The 20,276-nt window shown below is 38.3% G+C and overlaps 1 protein-coding gene across 2 annotated transcripts; it reads left to right on the top strand.

Annotated features, from left to right (window-relative positions):
- The first annotated feature begins 2,399 nt into the window (after positions 1-2,399).
- On the top strand, positions 2,400-13,691 carry LOC145771528 (small ribosomal subunit protein mS27-like). 2 transcript variants are annotated; one of them, XM_082583228.1, is made up of 9 exons: positions 2,400-3,661; positions 5,672-5,888; positions 6,729-6,919; positions 8,511-8,693; positions 10,608-10,709; positions 11,143-11,225; positions 12,567-12,662; positions 12,825-13,082; positions 13,499-13,691. In XM_082583228.1, exons 1-9 carry the CDS (start codon positions 3,580-3,582, stop codon positions 13,652-13,654), a joined length of 1,368 nt encoding a protein of 455 aa, XP_082439354.1. In that variant the 5' UTR covers positions 2,400-3,579; the 3' UTR covers positions 13,655-13,691. The 2 variants fall into 2 exon arrangements, with proteins under 2 accessions (XP_082439354.1, XP_082439363.1); XM_082583237.1 differs by having other exon boundaries at positions 2,401-3,661; positions 5,672-5,805.
- The last annotated feature ends 6,585 nt before the right edge of the window (positions 13,692-20,276 follow it).

Genomic DNA, 20,276 nt, shown 5'->3' on the forward strand with positions numbered 1-20,276 from the left:
TGCTCAAATAATAAGTTAATTAATCTAAATTCCTGTACCCATCAGTTATCAATTCCTATTCAATATCACACCACTGTCGTTGCTGCGAACACTCCATTTTACTTAAAACGATGTACTGTACATAGTATTTTGTATATGTAATATGTTTAATATGTAAATAATATGTAATAGACTAACACCTTGTATTCAAATAGTAATAATAATAATATGTTTAATATGTAATAATATGCCGTATGTTCATTGTTTATTCTTGAATGCTCGTGTTGTTGATTTTTCTTTTTTATATTGGTTGTAAGGTTCAGTCGTCCCCGCATGGTTTCATCAACTGGCACACCTCCAGTTGCTTTAGGTATGTGGAGCCAACTGGTTCTTCCAACTAATTCATCTACTTTAAACTGTTAGGTTTGGTGGCCGTGCTTAATTTACTTTCGTGTGCGTAACCTTTAAATTTGCATCGCATGCACGTTTTAAACTTTTGTAGTTTTGCCACCTTTTCCTTTTGTTGGTTTTGTTCCCGTTCACTATTTGTAACTTTATCATTGCTGTTGTTTTCCGACAAAGAAAAATAAGTTGAATTGAATAGTCGTCATCGGTAAGACTGTAGCAGTCGCCGGAACAGTTTTATTTTCCCACTTCTCCTTCCATAGTTGGATCTCTGGCCTGAACCTAGAGCAGATTCCACACTATATACATGACATAACAAGCCGTTGTAGGCATTGCAAATGACTTTTGTCAATGCTATCGGGTCGGTACTTGAGCAATTTCGTGGTAGCAATGATGTTAGGTGTCAAGATGCTAAAGTCTCATTGAAAAAAATTGAGCTTTGCTGTTTCTAGATGCAATTTCAAGGTAGAATTTCAATGGTTTTAGTTCCACGTCTGACCGTCAAAGTTGCCAATAACCTGCTCTGTCCAACCAACTTATCTAGGCTAAGCGATTTATCGCTATGCTCTACAGTGCCGGCAAAAAGTTTAGAAACTTTATAAATTTTAGTAATTTTGTTCGGTAATTAGACTCTGCGACGAAATAATAGCCTTATAGGCCTACTATGTTATTATTACCCGTATAGCCTAACCTAATCTTTGAACATGGCGAAAGACTTATTCAGCATTGCTTTCGATATGTTGTTTTCCAAATCGTATTCATATAAATGAAGAATAAAGCTACTTTCTTGGGTTTTAGGGGGGGCGATCGCCCCCCTCTGGATCCGCCCCTGGACGGAATAGGTTGCACCCATCAAAGCCTAGTATGCTAAACTGCCAGGATTAAGCTTTTCAAGTCCAAGGATAAAGATTTAAACAATTGTGTAAAAGACACTGGACAGGCGTCTTCAAAAAATCAATGAGGTCTGTATTTTTATCCAAAATATATAAAAACAGGAATAAACAAAGTACCGTACTATTAATATTACAAAAAGTGCTTAATACCAAACAAAAACCCAAGCAGAGAAAATTACATCAAATATAGTTACCGTACTACTCTAGTCTAAACCAGGGATGGAGGAACCATTTTAAAAGTAGGTGGGCCCAAAGGAGTAGCAGTCAAAGTTAATCAAACTTCTGGGGGGCTTCGCCCCCCAGACCCCCCATAACATTGCTGCGTTCCTAATACTACCAACCGTTTTTCATTGTGTTTTTATAATTGCCTTTTGTGCCAACATGCAAAAAGTTTTTGTTTTTGGCCCGATTTAGCCAAACAAATTACAAAATTGCTCTATAGCGCTGTACAAAATATGGCGATTTACACACAAATAAAAAGACAAAAATACACACACAGTTATAATACCAACCTGGGAGAAATAATCTGCAGCATTATACAGTAGGCCTATACATGCAATCGTGCATGCACTGCATAATATGTAATGATATCATTGTTTTAACATTAGAGAACAATTAGATTGATTTATGGATTACTCCACCAATCACACGCAACCACGCCCACACATGCTGCCCATCAATAGTGGGCTCAACAGAAAAGTTTGAAGATTAGATTTCATCATTGAGCTATCAAAGATAACACAAGTAAACAAAAAAAAATTTTTTTTAAAGGCACGGCATATGAGAGTCATTTTAGGGTATTTCGAGGCCCCTGATTCCGAAAATGCACTTGTTTTTTCGAATTGGCTGTAGTTTTTGAGATAGCCTACCGCAAAAACATTTTTTTTTTGCAATTTTGAGCCTCTATAGATTTAACGTCCTGTCGTTTATTACATAGACAAAACTGAAAGTAATCCCAGCCCCAGACACATTTTTGAGTTGTATAAACGCTATTTGGAACCAATCACGTTGATTACAACCCAAACAAACGGCTATTTAACGTTTACTGGCCTAGTAACAATCAATACGATATGACGTGAAGCAAGCCTTAGGATACAAGATGTAGAATAAACAACTTGTGCTTTGCGTTAATATATTTGTTGACTTCAACAATGTCAGACTTACTAACTAAGCTACTAAGTACAAACAAAATACATACATTGTTTTGCTAAACAAACTAGACAAATAAGCAAAACAAAACTATCGATGAACAAACAAAAGCCATCAATGAACAAACAAAAAGCCATCGATAAACAAACAAAACTTCGTTCAATTCTTTATTATGGTAGGCTTACTATACTGAGCAACACCCATCAAGGTACGAAGGCCATTTATGTAATTACAGAATACAAAGTTATGTTCTTCAGTAAAGTAGGTGCTTAAAATTTTATCCTTGTTACGGAAGAACGTAATCTTGATTCTAAATTTAATTCCTGGTAGTTTCGAAAATTCGAAAAAACTAAGTGCATTTTTGGAATCAGGGGCCCTGAAATACTCTAAAATGACTCTCACCTGTTGTTCCAAAATTTTTTGTTGGCCTGTGTAATCAAACTAGTGTGTATCAAATGAGTGAGAGCCTTTTTTTTGGAACTCCTTCTCTAATTTGACGTTTTCTCTACCTTTTCAAAGAAATTTGGCTTTCAAAAGTGGGCCAGGCCCACCCAGAAAATAAAGTAGGTGGGCCCAGGCCCACGTGTTTCCTCCATCCCTGGTCTAAACCTCGACAGCAGTGGTCAGGAACCTTTTTGAGTAAGAGAGCCATTAAAGCTACATTTCCGCGAGAGCCATAGATTACAGTACACTGCAATGCCTTAACACTTAATACAATTAACACGTGGTGGCACTGGTGAAGTTTTGAAAGTGGGGGGTCTCCCCCACCAAAAAAAAATGAAAAATTACAATTAATTTGGTGCATTCTGAGCGCATTTTCAGCTCTAATTGTAATGAAAAGTTAAGATAAAACTTTTGCAGTTTAGAAGATTGCTTTTTTGCGAGCCAGACGCCATCTTCAAAAGAGCCATATATGGCCCGCGAGCCATAGGTTCTCGACTCCTGCTCTACAGCCTGTTTCACCCTAAAAGGTCCTTATTCAAATATCATCATCAGAAGGTCCTTATTCAAATATAATCTAATAATATATGTATTCAAATTGAACACTTTAGTTATTGTTATTAGTTTTTTTTCAGGTATAGCGTATTGGAAAAGAATTAAGAGCGTAAGTGTATACTGCATATTATACTTGCTATAAAATAAAAAGTAAAAAATGTTGACTACCATTGGAAAACTCGTAACAAAAAGTGTTAGAAAAGTGATGCCTTTGAAAGTGTCAACTTGCAAGTATATTGGTAGGTGTAAGCTTTTGTTGAAGCATGCTTAATTAAGTTTTAATTTTTTTAATTGCTACCTTTTCTTAGGAATGGTAATCAGTAAAAATCCATCCTGGTAAATATCCACCTAGAAAAATATTCGACACTATTAAGTACGGTAGCTTTAATTTTTTACTGGTCTTAATGGTACTAGAAGGTACTTACTGGTACTAGAAGGACTTTATCCCAACGATATTTTTTATGGTAAATTTTGTTTGAGGATATTCACTGGGGCGCATTCTTGCAGGGAGGTATGTTTTGGGTCTATTTTTCCTTTTAAAGGTTATTTACCAGAAAAGTTTTTTAGGGATAGGTACCTACATTTCTTAAAAATGACTGTAGCCACAAAGACTCACCTTCATCACAACAGTCATATATCTGTGAAGAAGGGGTGTTCTTCCCGGCCATCAGCACAAGGCTGATCACTCGCTTAGAACAGCGAGCAGCAGTAACGCTTCGCTAACCATAACGGTGTAGCTTCCACGCTAGCCATTAAGACCTCCAATAAACGATAAGTTTCTGGGCAGCCGATTGTAGCATCGAATAGACACGTGTTTCACCCATGAGGCTGGACTCATCAGTATCGCACCGTGTGTTGAACTGTTTTATTCGCAAGAGTACAAACAAACATAGCCAGGTCGAAGACTTTAAGAAACCGGCCTGCCACACCCCGCGGCGGCGGGGAGCGGCGTGATTTATGGGGTGACGATGCACACGGAGGGTTAAGTCCACCAGCTTAGGTCGCGAGGGCCAGGCTGGGGAGTCGAGGTACCTGTGGAGGGAGAGAGATAGAGAAGTTCATTTATTTGCATCAACAGCACATGTGGAAAAACAATACAAGGTTACAATGTGAACTAGGTTGTTTTAATGTTTGCTGACGATGATGGGAGTGGCAGAAGGAGAGTGTGGATCGAAACACTATATGGCCCGTCCGCAAATTTAGAATGGCGGAGCGGGCCAGGGAGACAGGCTCTTTCTGCATAGCCCAGAATGAAGCCCTGCGACGGACCGGGCGACCCGTCGCGTGTGGACGCTGGAACCGGCAGTAATTGACCGCCGGGCAGCGCCCACGCGTCCTCGCGCAGGTACTTTGACTCTTATACCCGGTCTGCCAGTAGGCAGAGCAGATAAAATTTGGGGTCTCCCACGAGGAAGAGAGTTGAACCATTTAAGGATAATTTGGCTCTCGTGGCAGACGAATATTCAATTTGCCACTTGGGTAATCGACCACCGCTTTACCAGTCAGTTTAACTCTTATCTTTGTGGAAAGAAAAGAGCCAACAAAACCAGCAGGTGCCAGGGGCAGGACATGTGAAGAAGGGGTGTTCTTCCCGGCCATCAGTACAGGGAAGCGTTACTGCTGCTTGCTGTTCTAGCGAGTGATCAGCCTTGTGCTGATGGCCGGGAAGACTGAACTGACTGGTAAATCGGCGGTCGATTACCCAAGTGGCAAGAATACGGTGCGATACTGATGAGCCCAGCCTCATGGGCGAAACACGTGTCTATCGCTGTCTATTCGATGCTACAATCGGCTGGCCAGAAACTTAGTCATATATCTGTTTATTTTTAAATTTGTAGTTTCGGCTGTAGCTACTCGGGAGAAATCTACTTCACCCCAGACTTTTTAATAAACTTTTAAAAATTCATGAGCAGCAATCACTTGGCTATTTCACTGGACATGAGCTATAAGTTGGCTAGGTCAAGCAAAAATAAATTTTTGTGCAATGCAGAGCCTTATTTTAAGTACGGCTATTTTATTTGCTCTGCAATAGGTCTATTTACAACCTAAATTTTTGCAGCCCACCAGTAATAATTAAAAGTTATGTAGCTCACGATTGCAAGTAGCTTTCCATCAAGTGGATTGTGGTAAATTAAAAAACTGCAATATACACAAAAGATAGAATTTCTATTGGTTTTGCAAGAACCACTCAATGTAAATTGAACCACTGCATTCAAAACGTTTACTTAAAATGTATTTAAACATTTCAGCATTGCGGACATTTCTATCCTCTTCATATGTCACTGAACAACAAACTCAGTTATTTTCTTTACCTCAAGACGAGGATGATGAGATGGCTTTACAAACATTATCCTTGGATAGATGTCATGAACGTGACCTGCCTGTAAGTTCAATGATGATTGACAGAATGGTTAGAGCGATTGAAAACAAACAGCATCTTTCTGGATCATTATATTACTTGTATAAGTAAGTTATGGAGTGTGTCTTTACAATTTGTCATGAGATTATTGTAAGCAAGTTGAACAATGTTAAAATTAAAGTTGTAAAGATTTTAAACAATGGAAACCAGCTGAAGGACTTCAATAAAAAAAGTTGATGCTTATTCATCTTTTGTTTTCTTCAGATGTATTTTCCTGGTAAAGGCATGAAGTTTCACTGAAAACATTTGAATTTCTTCTGCTTGTCATTTTAGTGTTTTGTTTGAATTTAAAAATATTTTATTTCATTAATTTGTTATGTACAGCATAACCGGTATATATATACCGTATATGTTTGTGGCAGGTATTGCAAAAATATATAATTTTGCAAGTTTTATTTTCTTTATTTTAATTTTTCTATAATTTTCAATTTTAATCAAAGTCATGTTTTTAATCACACAAACGACTTGCATCACTAGCAACGGCCTGGATTTGCAATGTTTTAGAAGACACTGACTTAAAACAAATATTATGGTCATCAAAGGACAATGTAGTCTGTTGCATTTGCATCAGTGAAAAACAGCTTTGTATGCAGAATAATTGTTGTGATACCACTAGCATAAATATATCACTTTATAAATTATAATGAATGAATAATAGCTTTAAGTGAATTCATCTGTATAAAATTCTAAGTATGGTAAATTGGTAATGTACATGAATGATGCATTTGAGGAATAAGGATACATGTTAACTGTTATCCTAAAAATGCTTATCAACTTCATTTCCTGCTAGTTAGATTGAAAGGGTTTTTAATTACATACGGTAGTCTGCCCAACAACAACTTTTTGCAATTTATGTAATGAATGATTGTGTTGCATTGTTCTTTTAGATTCCGTCATTCTCAAAATGGATACTACTTTCAACCGTGGACTACACATGCATTTGTATGCAAATGCTTGAAATTTGATGTTAACACGTTGTTAGATGCTTTAAAAGAAAAAACTCAATATGGCGTCTTTCCAAACACGTTTGCAATGAATTTGGTGATCGACCACTTTTTAAAAGACAATAATATTCTAGGTTTGAGTGATGTGTTGAAAGTGGTTTTATAATATTTACACAAAACTATAACTAAGGTGTTAATAATTGAACCACATCAAAGTGAACGTAAAATAAAACGGTGAAATTTCAGTAAATCACAAGATTTAGTAAATAAATGAAATACTATGTAACTGTTTAAAACAGTGGTTCTCAAACGCCGGTCCGCGGACCGGTGCCGGTCCGTGTAATTTTTTTGCCGGTCCACAGAAGATCTTAATTTTTGCAAAGCTTATTTTAATGTGTAGTCATTAGCATATTGTAAAATTGTGATCGCACTGTGAACCATGCACAGCTGTAAAACTATTTCCACGTAAAATTGTTTGATAATAAAGGTGAACTTTTTGATGACCTAATTCTGTGCCGTTGATAATGTTTTTGTGACAAATTGCATGTAGTTTTCAAAAAGTTTTGAAACACAGAAATACATAACCAAATGGGGAATTTTGTTCTTGATTTTGGAAAATTTTAAAGTCGTTAGAGTAGAAAATTTAGAATTAGATAAATTTGAAGTTCCGGGATAAAGTCAAACCTGCAATGGAAATTTGCCAGAACCGGAGTTTGAGAAATCAAAGATCTAGTTTTTCAAAGACTATGCAGAAAATAGTGCTTCGGAATGGAATGAAGAAAAGCCGATTTGCTGTGGAAAATTGTGATAAAATGGAGTGGTGAAAAAAGTAAAAAGAGGTGCTGAGCATAGTGAGTCAACACTTGAAAGAGTTGGCTAACAATTTTGAAGATCATTTGGCGTAGCATGAAGATCCTCGACATGGAAACTTTTGGATAAACAATCCATGCATCGATGATGTCAACACATGCGACCTTAATCTTCATGAAAAAGAAAGTTTGATTGAATTACAATATGTTGTGCTTCTACTTTGCAGTCCAGATTCGAAAAACATCATTGTCACACTTCTGGTTATGTCTTACAAACGAACTCGTGCCTAACTTTCAAAGCAATCGATCTGATGGTAATTGTTTCAACTAGCTATTTAGAAATGACAATTCTTTTTCATCTCTAGCTTTAATAACCAAGTAAAAAAATCGCTTGGATGCCGAAACAGAGCTACTTGTTTTAGAAACTTCTTTGATATCTCGTTTTCCTCACACAGGCTACTGGCAGCGTAACAGTAGCAAATTTCCCACTGGCATTGATTTTGAATGCAAATGGATTGACATTTTTCTGTTTGAGTTGGTTTGATTGCCGTTTTATTCCAATTTTTGTCCTGAATACAAATCATAATTATGCTAAAACCTTGCATTATGGTGCGCAACGACAACTTTGGTTAACAAAACGTTTCAAATATTCATTCTATTCACTACGATCTTTGGTTGCCGGTCCGCAAACATTTTTTAAAAATTTTGCCGGTCCCCCACTGTTAAAAGATTGAGAACCACTGGTTTATAAGATACCAGTAGGGCTTCTGAAAGTTTTGACAGTTTGTAGCAAAAGTTTAAATACTTTCATTCATGACAAATTTTATACAGTCGTAAGCTACCAGAGGCCTCACATAAGTGCCGCCGGTATCTGTCCTTGGTTGACCTTGTGATGGTATTATCTTTATGTTTTTAGGTGCTGCGCAAGCGGCAAGCGAAATGTTTCTGCTGGAGACTTTTGACAACAAAATTTCCCAAGCATTGGCTGTCAAAGCAGTGTCAGACTATTGGAAAGAATTCTCCGTCAAAAATGAATTGTTGCCAAATTTTGAAGACAACAATTTGAAACGAAACCTTTCAGCAGTTCTTTACTGCGTGGGTGAGTGTCACTGTGTGCACACTTGCTGTATTTTAACTTCGACATTCTATTACCTGTGGATTAACGTTTCAAACGACACTACTTTCAACACACTAAAAGCTTTTACAAAACCGTAATTCCACCGCAATTGAGCAGTCAAATGCATGTTGGTGTTGCATGATCTCCAGAGGAGGGCAGTAGCACGCTACTTTTGTAGTGGCGCTATTTTTTTGGTAAAAGTAGCGGTAGCGGCGCTACTTTTTAGTTGGAGTAGCGGCTGCAGTAGCGGCGCTATTTTTGTTCCAAAGGAGCGGGAGAGGCGCTATTTTTTTTTAGTCGCACTCCCGCTACCCTCTACTTTTTAATTTAAATTGAAAAAAATGCTTGTTTTTTTGCAATACTGGCGTGGTCAAGCAGCTATATAATCGGCTTGGTTGCAAAGTTTCGGTCTTTTCTAGCTGACGTCAACTTCTTCGGCGAATATCTCCGTGTGATGAAGCCTATCTGCCAGGCTTTAGACATTCTCCAGGGCGAGTCCAAGGCATATTACGGAGTCTTGCTTCCAACCATCACCATTTGCGGGAAGAAGTTGACCGAGATCAGTGATCTTGTGACCTGTGAGGAGTTGAAAGTGAAAGTCCTTGAAGGGGTGAAGAAACGATTCAACAAGTGCTTCAACAACATGAAATGCGTTATGGCATCATGTCTTCATCCTTCCTTCAAGACGTCGTAGCTACAATTTTTGCACTACGTTTCCACGGATGATGCTGACGCACTGAGAGAAAAAGTCAAGACAGATGTAATTCGACTGTTGCGGAGACATCAAGCCAGGTTGATACCGAGAAGAATGACACCAACACCAGTCATGACTCCGAGTCTCCGAGGATGTATTTTTTGGAGTGTTTGCGCCATCCCGTGAAACGTCGGTGCAGAAGGAAGCAACAATTGTGGACGCCTTTTTTTCGGACAAGAGCAAGTCCTTGAGCTTTTCAAATACCGAGTTAAAACATCTGTTCATTAAATACAACACCCCGTTCCTTCCAGTGCTGTGGTAGAGAGACTTTTCTCTGTTGGAAAAGATGTGCTTAAGCGAAAGTGGGCAGGACTTAGTGACTCTCATTTTGAAATGCACATGTTTTTGAAAGATGCATAACAATAAATTTCCCTTAGAATGTGTTTTCTATAACGACGTTAAAATGACAGCGTAAACGAATGATAACATTATTAACATTCGTTTTCAAGGTCATTTTTGCGTCACTAGGGACTTGAGTGTTTCCTAGTGTCATTTTAGACAAAAGTAGCGGAAGAAGTAGCGGTAGCGCGCGCTACTTTGGCCCGAGTAACGGTAGCGGGTAGCGCGCTACTTTTGTAAATTGGTAGCGGTAGCGCGCGCTACTTTGGCCCAAGTAGCGGTAGCGGGTAGCGCGCTACTTTAAATGTAGCAGACTGCCCACCTCTGATGATCTCTATCTTGGTGTCTCGGTTTTTTGGAAAAGAGAACAAAAAATAAGAATCCGATTTGAGCACGTCAGCTTACCACGTCACTTTTATGAAAGAAGATTATTTGTTTCGATTTCAATCTACACAAAAAAATATGTGTATTGTCATTACAAAACAGTGAACTAGTCATCAAACCAACACGTTAGATTTCTGAAATTGTTCACGTTTATTAATCGAACTTCATAGACCGTGTTGTCAATTCCAATTACAAACTAGATCGTTTGCATTGGATTAGGAATTGTTTGTCGGGTTGCGAACTTTCCAGTAATGTTATGATTATTTACAATTGTCGCAGTAATTCGATTGCTTAAAATTATAGACTAATTACCGTATTTAGCGTAAATAAATTAATTGCACTCTTCGTTTCGCTACCTTGACGATTTTCGGTTTGCTGCACTACCAGGAAGAATACAAAGGAAAATTGATCTTTTGCAGGCAAATATCTGTCGCATCCCTCTTTGATCGTTCTTGGCCAAAGCTTGTTAGGAAAGATTGAGAAAGAACACGGCATTTTATCTCTATATTTTGAACCCTGGGGTAAATACAATAACTAGCTATATCAGCACGATATTGTAAGCAGTATTGTGCTGAAGGATCGTTCTGCTTATTTGATTTCTTTAGAGCTTTTTCTTACTGAAATTTGTTGCATAGGTTTTACTTGTTCATCGCAATGCAGAGTGTGTGAATTTGTGTTAGGTACAGCATACTTCATCAGGGCCATTGAGGGGATAACTTGGGCCTTGTACCAAATCAAAACACTTCTAAGAATGCACTATAATCAAAGAACAAGCGGTGGTTTCTTTCATTTCTGAACCCCTTAGAAAGGTTATGGGTCCCTAAAATCATCCTGAGTCCAAAAGAGTTCCTGTCAATGCACTTGACACTATTTGACAACTGATCATGGCGAATCAAATTGTATAGGTCTATTTGACTGAACTTCTCAAACAACTTAATGGTGGTTGTTTTGCAGCGCCTTTGTCACCTGAACCAGGTTATTTGGAAAAAGCCATCGACTATGTTGCCAATTTGGAAAGAAAGATATCACGTCAAAGCGTAAGATACGAGTTAGCTTATGTTCTTGTTATTTCTTGTAAACTTGTTTGGCAGTCAGGGTCGATTTAAGCCTGGATTGCGAGTTGCGACTTCAACCCAACCAACAAATGTTGGAATAAATTATACCATTATGTTTACTCTGCCATGAAATATTCGCAAAGACAACCTTTCATCACCAAGCAGTACTCTGTATTATCAAGCAATCGAGGTTAAATGTCCAAGGGTGAAAGTTTAAATTCACCAACAAAATTGTCAGGAGCATTGTCAGCAACCTACGTTGGTTGCTCGTTGATCAAATACTGTAACAACCTATGAAATGCTAAACTGCAAGTGCAACATACGATCGTATTTCATAGAATATCTTCGTTTCAAATGGAATGAAACACCCAGTCTTACTGTAACAGAGAAAGCGCGAAACTATGCTTCTTGTTATCGAGATCAGGGATATCTAGAGAAGGGGATATGAAGGCTTTTAATACGTCTGACAATAGAAGGGCTTCTGTTTATCGTAAATAATCTCTGTTTACCGTAAACTGACAATCGGCACTGTTAGTAGTTTAATAACTCTTGTTATGATAACCTGAATTGCGCTATCAGTATCAAGCCTGGATACTCACTGCACGCTCATGGTTACTTGTTAATTCAACTACCCGTTTATTTGCTTTAAATCTGGCCTACTGCAAAGGCTTTGTTAAGAAAAGCAGCTAACTTGTAACTTTTCAACTGTCTTTCCAAACAAGTATTCTTTAAATATGCTCTGTGTAACATTTACTAACTGTCATCTGTAGCTGACTGTACCAGTTGCACAACAAAACTTTCTGCAATTGTGAAAAGAACTGCATGTTTTACGCACTACAAACTACCGCCCTGGTAGTGTCATAAGAATAAGGCAATCGCTGTGAGCCTTCGCATCCCCTTCTTTAGATATCCCTGATCGAGATGGTTGCAAAAAGCCATGCCAGAAGAAGTGTCCCTATGCTGTTAGAATAGTACCACTGTAACAGCAAACGCAACTCAAAACTCAGCTGTTTAGATTTATCAATTAGTTTAGGCATTTGTAAAACAATGTTTAAAAATTTCGGATTGTTTCTATTTGCCCGAAGAGGTTGGAACAAATATACAATTAAAAAACTGATATAGATGACCCCTTGCTTTGTCGAAGTCCAGAAGACGTGTCATTTGAACTTGTTTAATACATAAACTTTTGGAGTTTGTTCTTTTGTGATTCAGTTATTGTTGGCTCGATGAGCAGAATGAAATGTAGGTTTCTTGCCATATAACCTCAGCCCCATTAAAACTTTAACCCGGCCCTGTTTAAAGTGTGGATTAATTACTTTGCAGGTCGATATTTTACTTCATTCTTGCGCGGGAGATGAAAACTTGCAAACATTAGCTCAAGCTGCTTGCGATTCGGCGGAAAATAAGAACATTGTGTCGGTATGATATTATAAATTATACAATCAACATGGTTATTTGTGGCCAATTTCTTTTTCCGATTTCACATATTGTGTAGCACATATACTTCGCATATATTCAGTATTCACTGATGGAGTTGTTTTATCTCATCTCACAAATTACTGACAATTTTTGTGCATGCAGACAAAAGAGGACTTAACCTTGTTTGGGATTGCAAATTGTCTGCTACAAGACCTCCACACTCATGAACTGGAAGATAGAAAAGCGATAGAAGAAGAATTTTCTTCGTGGTCATCTGATCTTAGCACACTGAAAGAAGTAGAGAAAGGAATACTCAACGAATTCAAAACAATGCGTAAAGATTATTTTCGAAATCGTAAAATAGAGCAGAAGTCCCATCAAATGGCGGTAGAAACACTTGGTTATTGGGATATGGCTAAAGTAAGTTAAAGTGCGGAAGCTTTGTATACGAAAAAAGCATTCCAAATATATTTATTTGAACTTAAAAGCCTTTGTTGCAGCTTTCTTTCAATTTTTAAACTCTTAGATCTAAAGTACACTTTGTACTGAAAGTTACAACTCCGTTTTTGTTTAATTTTGTTTTGTTGGCCAATAGTTTGTAGTTCTGCACGATTTTGAATTGGAATATAGTCAGTTCAATCTCACTGATTTTATAGTTTTTGCCTAATTTTCAGACTTTATCACGCAATTTTATTAATATTGTGTATAATTGTACCGTGCTATTCTCGCAACAGACGAAATAAAAGTTTTTTTTCTCTCTCACTAGTATCTATTAAACTAATCTGTTGTTGCACGTTGGATTACCGAACTGTTTTTTTTGTTGTTGTTTTTTTCAGAATAAAGATGACACAGAGAAAAAAGAAACGGAGGAAAAACCTCTATTTTATCTTCGGGAAGACTACGTCGAGGGAGCTATGCACGATCTTGATTTGATTGAGAAATTCCGTGAGAAGCGCTCTATTGTTGTCGACCCTGTTGTTTTGCATTCTTGATTTACGGAGAACAAAATTTTATAATAAAATTTCTGTATTTAATAAAATTGTGCCTCTTGGTCATTTCCAAGCTAGCTTTCTTAGTTTCTCGTGATATCTCAAATTTCTATCCCACACTTGTTGTTGCCACCTTCTTTTTCGACATTTGAGAATTGTTCAGGAAAAGGAGTTTATTGCGAGCAAAGCCAGCAGCGAGGGAAAACAATAACTGGTGTAAGTTAGCCTCCACTTCCTTCTGCAGTGACAAAATGAATGCCAAGTTTTCGAAAGTCATTAAATAAACTTAAGCTTATTGGATTTGTGGATATTCAAACCATAATTTTCTTCACTGGTGTGGTCCTAAGTGTAAGACCGTCTCTTTTCTACACGTACGCGTCAATGACGAAAATATAATTCGTGTTGCACGATATTGATATTATAAAACAGTGGTTCTCAACCTATGGATCTCCAGCCTTTTCCCAGCGGATCGCGAAGAGTCAATCAGTTTAATTTCTCGTTTTTACGTCACGTTTATTTCTAAATCTCTCTAATTTGTGCAAGTTTGATAAGAGGCTGTCGATAAGCTAAGCAGGCCCGTAACTAGGGGGGGCGAAGCCCCCCCTGCAAAAATGTTGACACCCCCTGGAAAAAATTATGTTAATTAGCTCTGTTCGCTGACTTTTCAGTTTTATACTCAATTTTCTTGTGTTATTTAATTGTAAACATTGTGTGTTTAAGGGTGTGGTAGAATGTTGTCTCTAAAACAAAGTTTGCCTAATTTTAAACGAAACTGCATTAAAAGAGCGAGTTTTGCCAATACCAAACATTCAAATATCTCAGCCAGGAATTAGCAACAAGAAAACATAGAGACTTAGCTTTATTACCGAAAAATGCCCTAGAAAACATGATCTTATCCTTTTGCTATGCCACCGGACAGCACCATTTTACAGGAATATTTATACCCACATGTTTGTTGAAAATGCTTTCAGAATGCACCAAATTCAAAGTAATTTTTCAAAATTTTCTGGGGGAGGCCCCCCAGCTGCTGGGTGTCGCCTTTGGCGAAGACGCCGTCAGTCTTTGCCCGTCGGCCGTCAACCCCCACCCCCTTTCAAAATTCCTGGCTACGCCACTGACTGTTTCTATGATAAACTAGTTTAATGTAAACGTTGTATTAGGCCTACGATTAATGTTCTTGCGTAAATATACCCACATTGTGTACAAACGTCGTTTTCGTACATGATACGGAAGGTAAAAGTTGGGCCCCCTCTAGAATACTTTTTGCCCCCCCTGCTGCTCCAAGCTAGTTACGGGCCTGAAGCTAAGTGTAGTTCCCAAGTCAGACGACACCGCAGAATTTGTGCAATGGCTAGAGAATGTTATCGCCCAGACCGTAGCTTAAATCAAACAGTCTCCCTGTAATGCGATACAACTTGGTGAGTCGACGGATGTTGCATCATGCTCGCAGTTGATTGTCAGGGTACGGTTTATGAAGGACAACAAATTTGTTGAACCTTTACTCTGTAAACCACGAATAGAGGTAAGGACGTATTCGCTTTGGTACAAAGGTTTTACAAAGAGTACGGACTGGATTTTACGAAACTTGTCGCCAGTAGCCTACAACTGATAGCGCACACTTGACTCTTTTTTAGACTTTTGTGTCGTGAAATGGGGACCGACCATCTCAATTTTCTGTTACACGCAAGTTGGTTGTCACATGGAAATATGATTCAAAAGTTGTATGGATTCTGTGAAGAGTTGATGGAATTTCTGACAAGTCAGAAAAAATGAAGGAGTTGCACTTTTAAAGTCTGTGGAATGGATAGCGCAACTGTGCTACTTGACTTGATATTTTCGAACGTTTAAATCTTCTCAACCGGTCGTTGCAGGGCAAGGATTCGAACATAATGATTTTTATGATAAACTGAACGCGAATATTCAAAGACTGGTCTTGCTAAGAGATAAAATCACCAAAGAACGTTTCTTATTGCTACCACGTCTACTATAGTTTCTGGATGAACATCCTGACCTGGAGAAAACAGTACTGACCAATGATATCCTTGAGCATATTGACACAATTTATTTATTTGCATCAGACTCAAGATTGTCCATATTACAATTACACATAAAAAGTAGACTAGAAACAAAGCAGATACTCAACTCCGAAGAGCTGAGTCGTAGTGTACCAAGATTGATAGTAACAGTCTGTCTGGATAGTAACTATGAAAACTCAGTTTGACAGTTACTTTCCTTGAATGATTAGACACACAAAGCAACATGACCGTGGCTTTGTTCACTAAACCACGTAGCCTATCAAATTACTCGTGGACAATAAACAAGCCCATCCGTCTTATTAACCCTTATCCTGTAATTACGGGCCTGGGAGGCCCGATGAGAGAGAAAGTTCTTTTAATTTTTTTCCTTTTTGGTTTTTAGAGCTGTTGCTCTAGAAATGCCTAAAATAGTGTCGTTTGCAAAACTTAAAACCGGAGTGTAAGGATTAATAAGTCCAAAAAAAAATTTGTTGGCGAAAAACAAAACTAAACTTCAAATTGCAATTTAGAGCCTCGGAGGCCCGGTTGTAGTTTAGAGTAAACTTTAGATTAGCCTATAATCTAAATTATAATAGAATTAAGAAGTGGTAGGCATACACCAGCGAGGTGGTGTTCGCCCATTTTAAAGTTCATTAGTCAGCAATTCTAGAACTGCCGCGTGTTTGTCCATCATTCACATTACGTTCTTTTCATTTTGTTTCCGTATATGTAGCCTATATATATTAGGATGTTTCATTTTTTCACGATTTTTGAAATTGAAAATGCTTGGGGTCTAATCAGATCGGATTTTGGCCACATATAGCCGATCCAAAATATTTTTTCGATCGGACGACTTTTAGAGAGTGCGCGGCCCCCCCAAAGTTAAAAAATTTGAAGCGTGGGAAAATTTGCAGGAAATATGCGATATCTTGGTAACGGAAGGAGATAGGAAGACGGGCAAGGTGTCAACTTGTTCGGAATGGCCAATTTCCTATCTGCGCTTAATACATTTTACTACCCTATCTGCAACGGAAAAAAAGTTAATTGCGAAAAACTGTTTTTTTACATTTTTGGTGTTTTCTTCCCAGTTCTACAGAAGCAAAACCCTTCCAGTAACTGCAGTGATGACAAATGAAATTTTTTATGAACAACAGGTTTTGTTAAATGTACTATGACCTAACAATGCAGGTGGACGACTTGTAGAATATTATACTGTGCTGTTTAAGTTTTCAGAACTACATTCTTGTTCTCGAGTTTGTAGTAAGAAGATTTGTTAATTGTAATGTATAGGTTTTGAGAAGCTCCCGTTGCAGATTGAGTCGATGTCATTCGCCATCTGCTGTTTTAATTTACCACGGATTGTCATTACAGGTGTTAAGATTTAAGTATTGGCTATTTGTACCCAGAAGTAGTTAGTTCAATTGCTGTTATGCCAGAAACAAGACTTGACGCCAGTGAGACATTGCAGAAATTTGAAACGCTGCCAGGGAATGTATTACCTACAAACATAAGCGTTCTTCACCACTACAATTTTTTATGCAAGCAATGCAGTGAAACAAATCCCAAGTTCTTTAAGAAGCCTCCATGTTTTGCTGATGTCAAGGGACAGTTGATAAATGATATAGTTCATGTTTGGGTTAGTGCCAGCCTTCCGGTGATAAGCATCATTCGAGTTGAGACCAGGTTAAAACTGCTCATAAACAAATTTAAAGCAATCAAGATAAGAAAACAGCCACAGACGGGAGCGACAGAAGGTATATTCCATGAGCTGTTTGATATCTGCAAGTGTAAATGTGCCATTCCATCACAAGTGAAGTTTTACAACGGCAGACTTTCTTGTAGCTGTCAATGGATGCACCGTATCCCAGAAGAGGAGGTTGAGTTTTTGCAAGATCAAAGGTCTGCCAGAAAGATGTTTATTACTGCATCTCGCGACAGATCTTTTACTTTAAGGGTAAAAAATAGATTGAGTCATCAGAGTTCTTACCAGCAAAAGTTACCAAGTGAAGATGAACCATCTTGCTCTTATTCAACCAGCTCAGAAACTTCCAGTAAATCACACCCATAGCTGCTCTCCACCTCAGAAGCAAAATTGAATGGTTTTCAGATCAAAAACGCTCAAGAATTTCTGACAACAGTTTTCGAAGTGACCAAATGTGTCTGTTGGTTTTAGCTTGTCAACTGTTTATGGATGTTCCAGCCAACTTGAAGCATTTGCTTTGCTACAAACACGAACAGATTAGTCAATCACGTTGGGTGACAACGGCAAATGGGTACCTTAGAATGCTGCTTTTTAGCCTATTTGATCTCACGTTTGCTGAGAAGGGCAAATTTTCACGTTTAGTTTCGTACATTGCTTCTGTTTATGTTCCGTCTTTTATTATGATCCATCTCAATCCTTTTGCCCCGGATGCTCCTTTCCTGGCTTTGTTCCAGAAAGATCTCCTGCAAGCTTTTGAAGCAATTGATTCCAAGCACATATAATCACAGTGACTGTAGTGTGGCGCTACTATCTGGATCATGCAAAAAGCTGCTGGCTCTCTCCAAAAAATGTTGCCATAAGCATATATTCAGACAATCCACCTTTCTCTAAAAATGTACTGACAGATCTTACTTCACTACCTAGTGAGGTAAGCATCGAAAATATGCTGCAACAAAGACAATCGAACCTGAAGCATTTCTTCACTGTTCAAAGCAAGCAAGCACCCTGTGTTTTGTTTGGGAACAAGCAGTTCTGGAAGAGCGTCAACAACCACAATAGATCAAATGAGAGGGAAATAGGGAAGCTCAAAGAATTGCTACAACGAAAGAAGATTATTGACAACTCTGATCAACAAAGCAAAGTTGATGTTAGACTGATGAGGTCGTATTTAAGCAATGCTGAAGAATAATCATTAAGTGTTACATGCCGGCAGTAATTTTTATTCTTGGGTAACATGCACGATTTTTCGTTCTACATGATGTTGCTTATTTGTTTTGCTTTCACTGGTCATGACTGGGGATCCTTGTTCCTGGAGCTGCGTTTGAGTACCTCTAGCCCGCAAGTATTGTACATACTGTTGAATTCATGATTTTCTTCGCGTTCACATGGTGTATGACTCTTGATTTGCACAGCCACGTCAGTGTCAACTGTTTTGTTTAATTAATCTGTGTTGGTAGCTTATGCTGAAACGTTTACATGTGAGAGACACTGTGCGATAGGAGATGACGGTATTCTAAGCCAATCGTGAAAGGAAGTCCATTGTTGTGTAAAGTTCGATGCACACTTGTACCCTATGCCATAGCACATGTTTGTTGCTCTCTATAACTTGTAATCACTGTAGTTACTGGTTCCAAGGGTTTTGCTTCTGAACAAAACATCAAAAATGTGAAAAAAACAGTTTTTTGCAATTAACCTTTTTTTCGTTGCAGATAGGGTAGCAAAATGTATTAAACGCAAATAGGAAGTTGACCATTCCGCACAAGTTGACACCTCACACGTCTTCCTATCACTTTCCGTTACCGAGATATCGCATATTTCCTGCAAATTTTCCCATGCTTCAAATTTTCAAACTTTGGGGGGGCCGCGCACTCTCTAAAAGTCGTCCGATCGAAAAAATATTTTGGATCGGTTGTTTGTGGCCAAAATCCGACCTGATTAGACCCCAAGCATTTTTGATTTCAAAAATCGTGAAAAAATGAAACACCCTAATGTTTGTCGTATCCAGGCTTACACCCGGTGGTTGAAGATTTAGATTAAGTGGACGGGAAGGCAAGGAAGCCAATCTTCGTGTCCACCTTCAGGCATGCCTTCAAGTGTCCTGCCACAGACACAGCTACATGCTCTTGAGTGGTGTCGAACCGGCGCCCTTTCGATTGCCGTTCCAGTGTTCTCACCACTCGGCAATGCAGCCGACTAATATATATATATAGTCCAGTCGCTGAACTTAAAAAAATGGTCAAACCCGGAAAAAAATAATACCAAGCTGAAGCTTTGCCAGGTGGTTCTATTGGTGATGTGGAGTCACCAAAAAAAGCCCCGTGAATCCCCCTTGGGAATAGTGAGTTTTGGCCATTTCTCCATAATGGCCGCAGCTCCCATAGGCCAAAAGTTCGAAATCGTTTAAAATTGATGTTTTATACCTCATTCGAAAGATAATTTTATACTGAATCACTTTTACAAAAGAATTGTGGTCCAAAAGTGCCCACTTTTGATGTTATGATTCATTGAAGTGTCATAAGGTAAGACTTAAATTTCTAACGAAAACGCAATGACGTGATAGTGTGCGGTTTGAGGGTTTAGGGTTTGAGCCACAGTTCCATTGCGCACCATTCAATGCTGATGCTTTCCGCACTACTGTAAATATAAAGTCAAGTGAACAGCACATAGATATGGACGACTCCAGACGCAAGCACGACTATGATGATTATGTAATGTTGAGAGATTGGCTTCAACAACGCAATCCGTTTACTTTTGCTGATCTACATTCCTTGACATCCGGCTGGGTTTCTATATCTGGAGAAGATTTGGTTAATTGCGAGAGATCAGAAGAGATAGGAGCAATCATTCAAAAAACATTGGATGGTCAAAATTTAGCAACTGCAACTATTCAACGCAAAACCTGTATTAA

The sequence above is a fragment of the Aplidium turbinatum genome, chromosome 1 (genome assembly GCF_918807975.1).
Source record: "Aplidium turbinatum chromosome 1, kaAplTurb1.1, whole genome shotgun sequence".
Classification (NCBI taxonomy): Eukaryota; Metazoa; Chordata; class Ascidiacea; order Aplousobranchia; family Polyclinidae; genus Aplidium; species Aplidium turbinatum.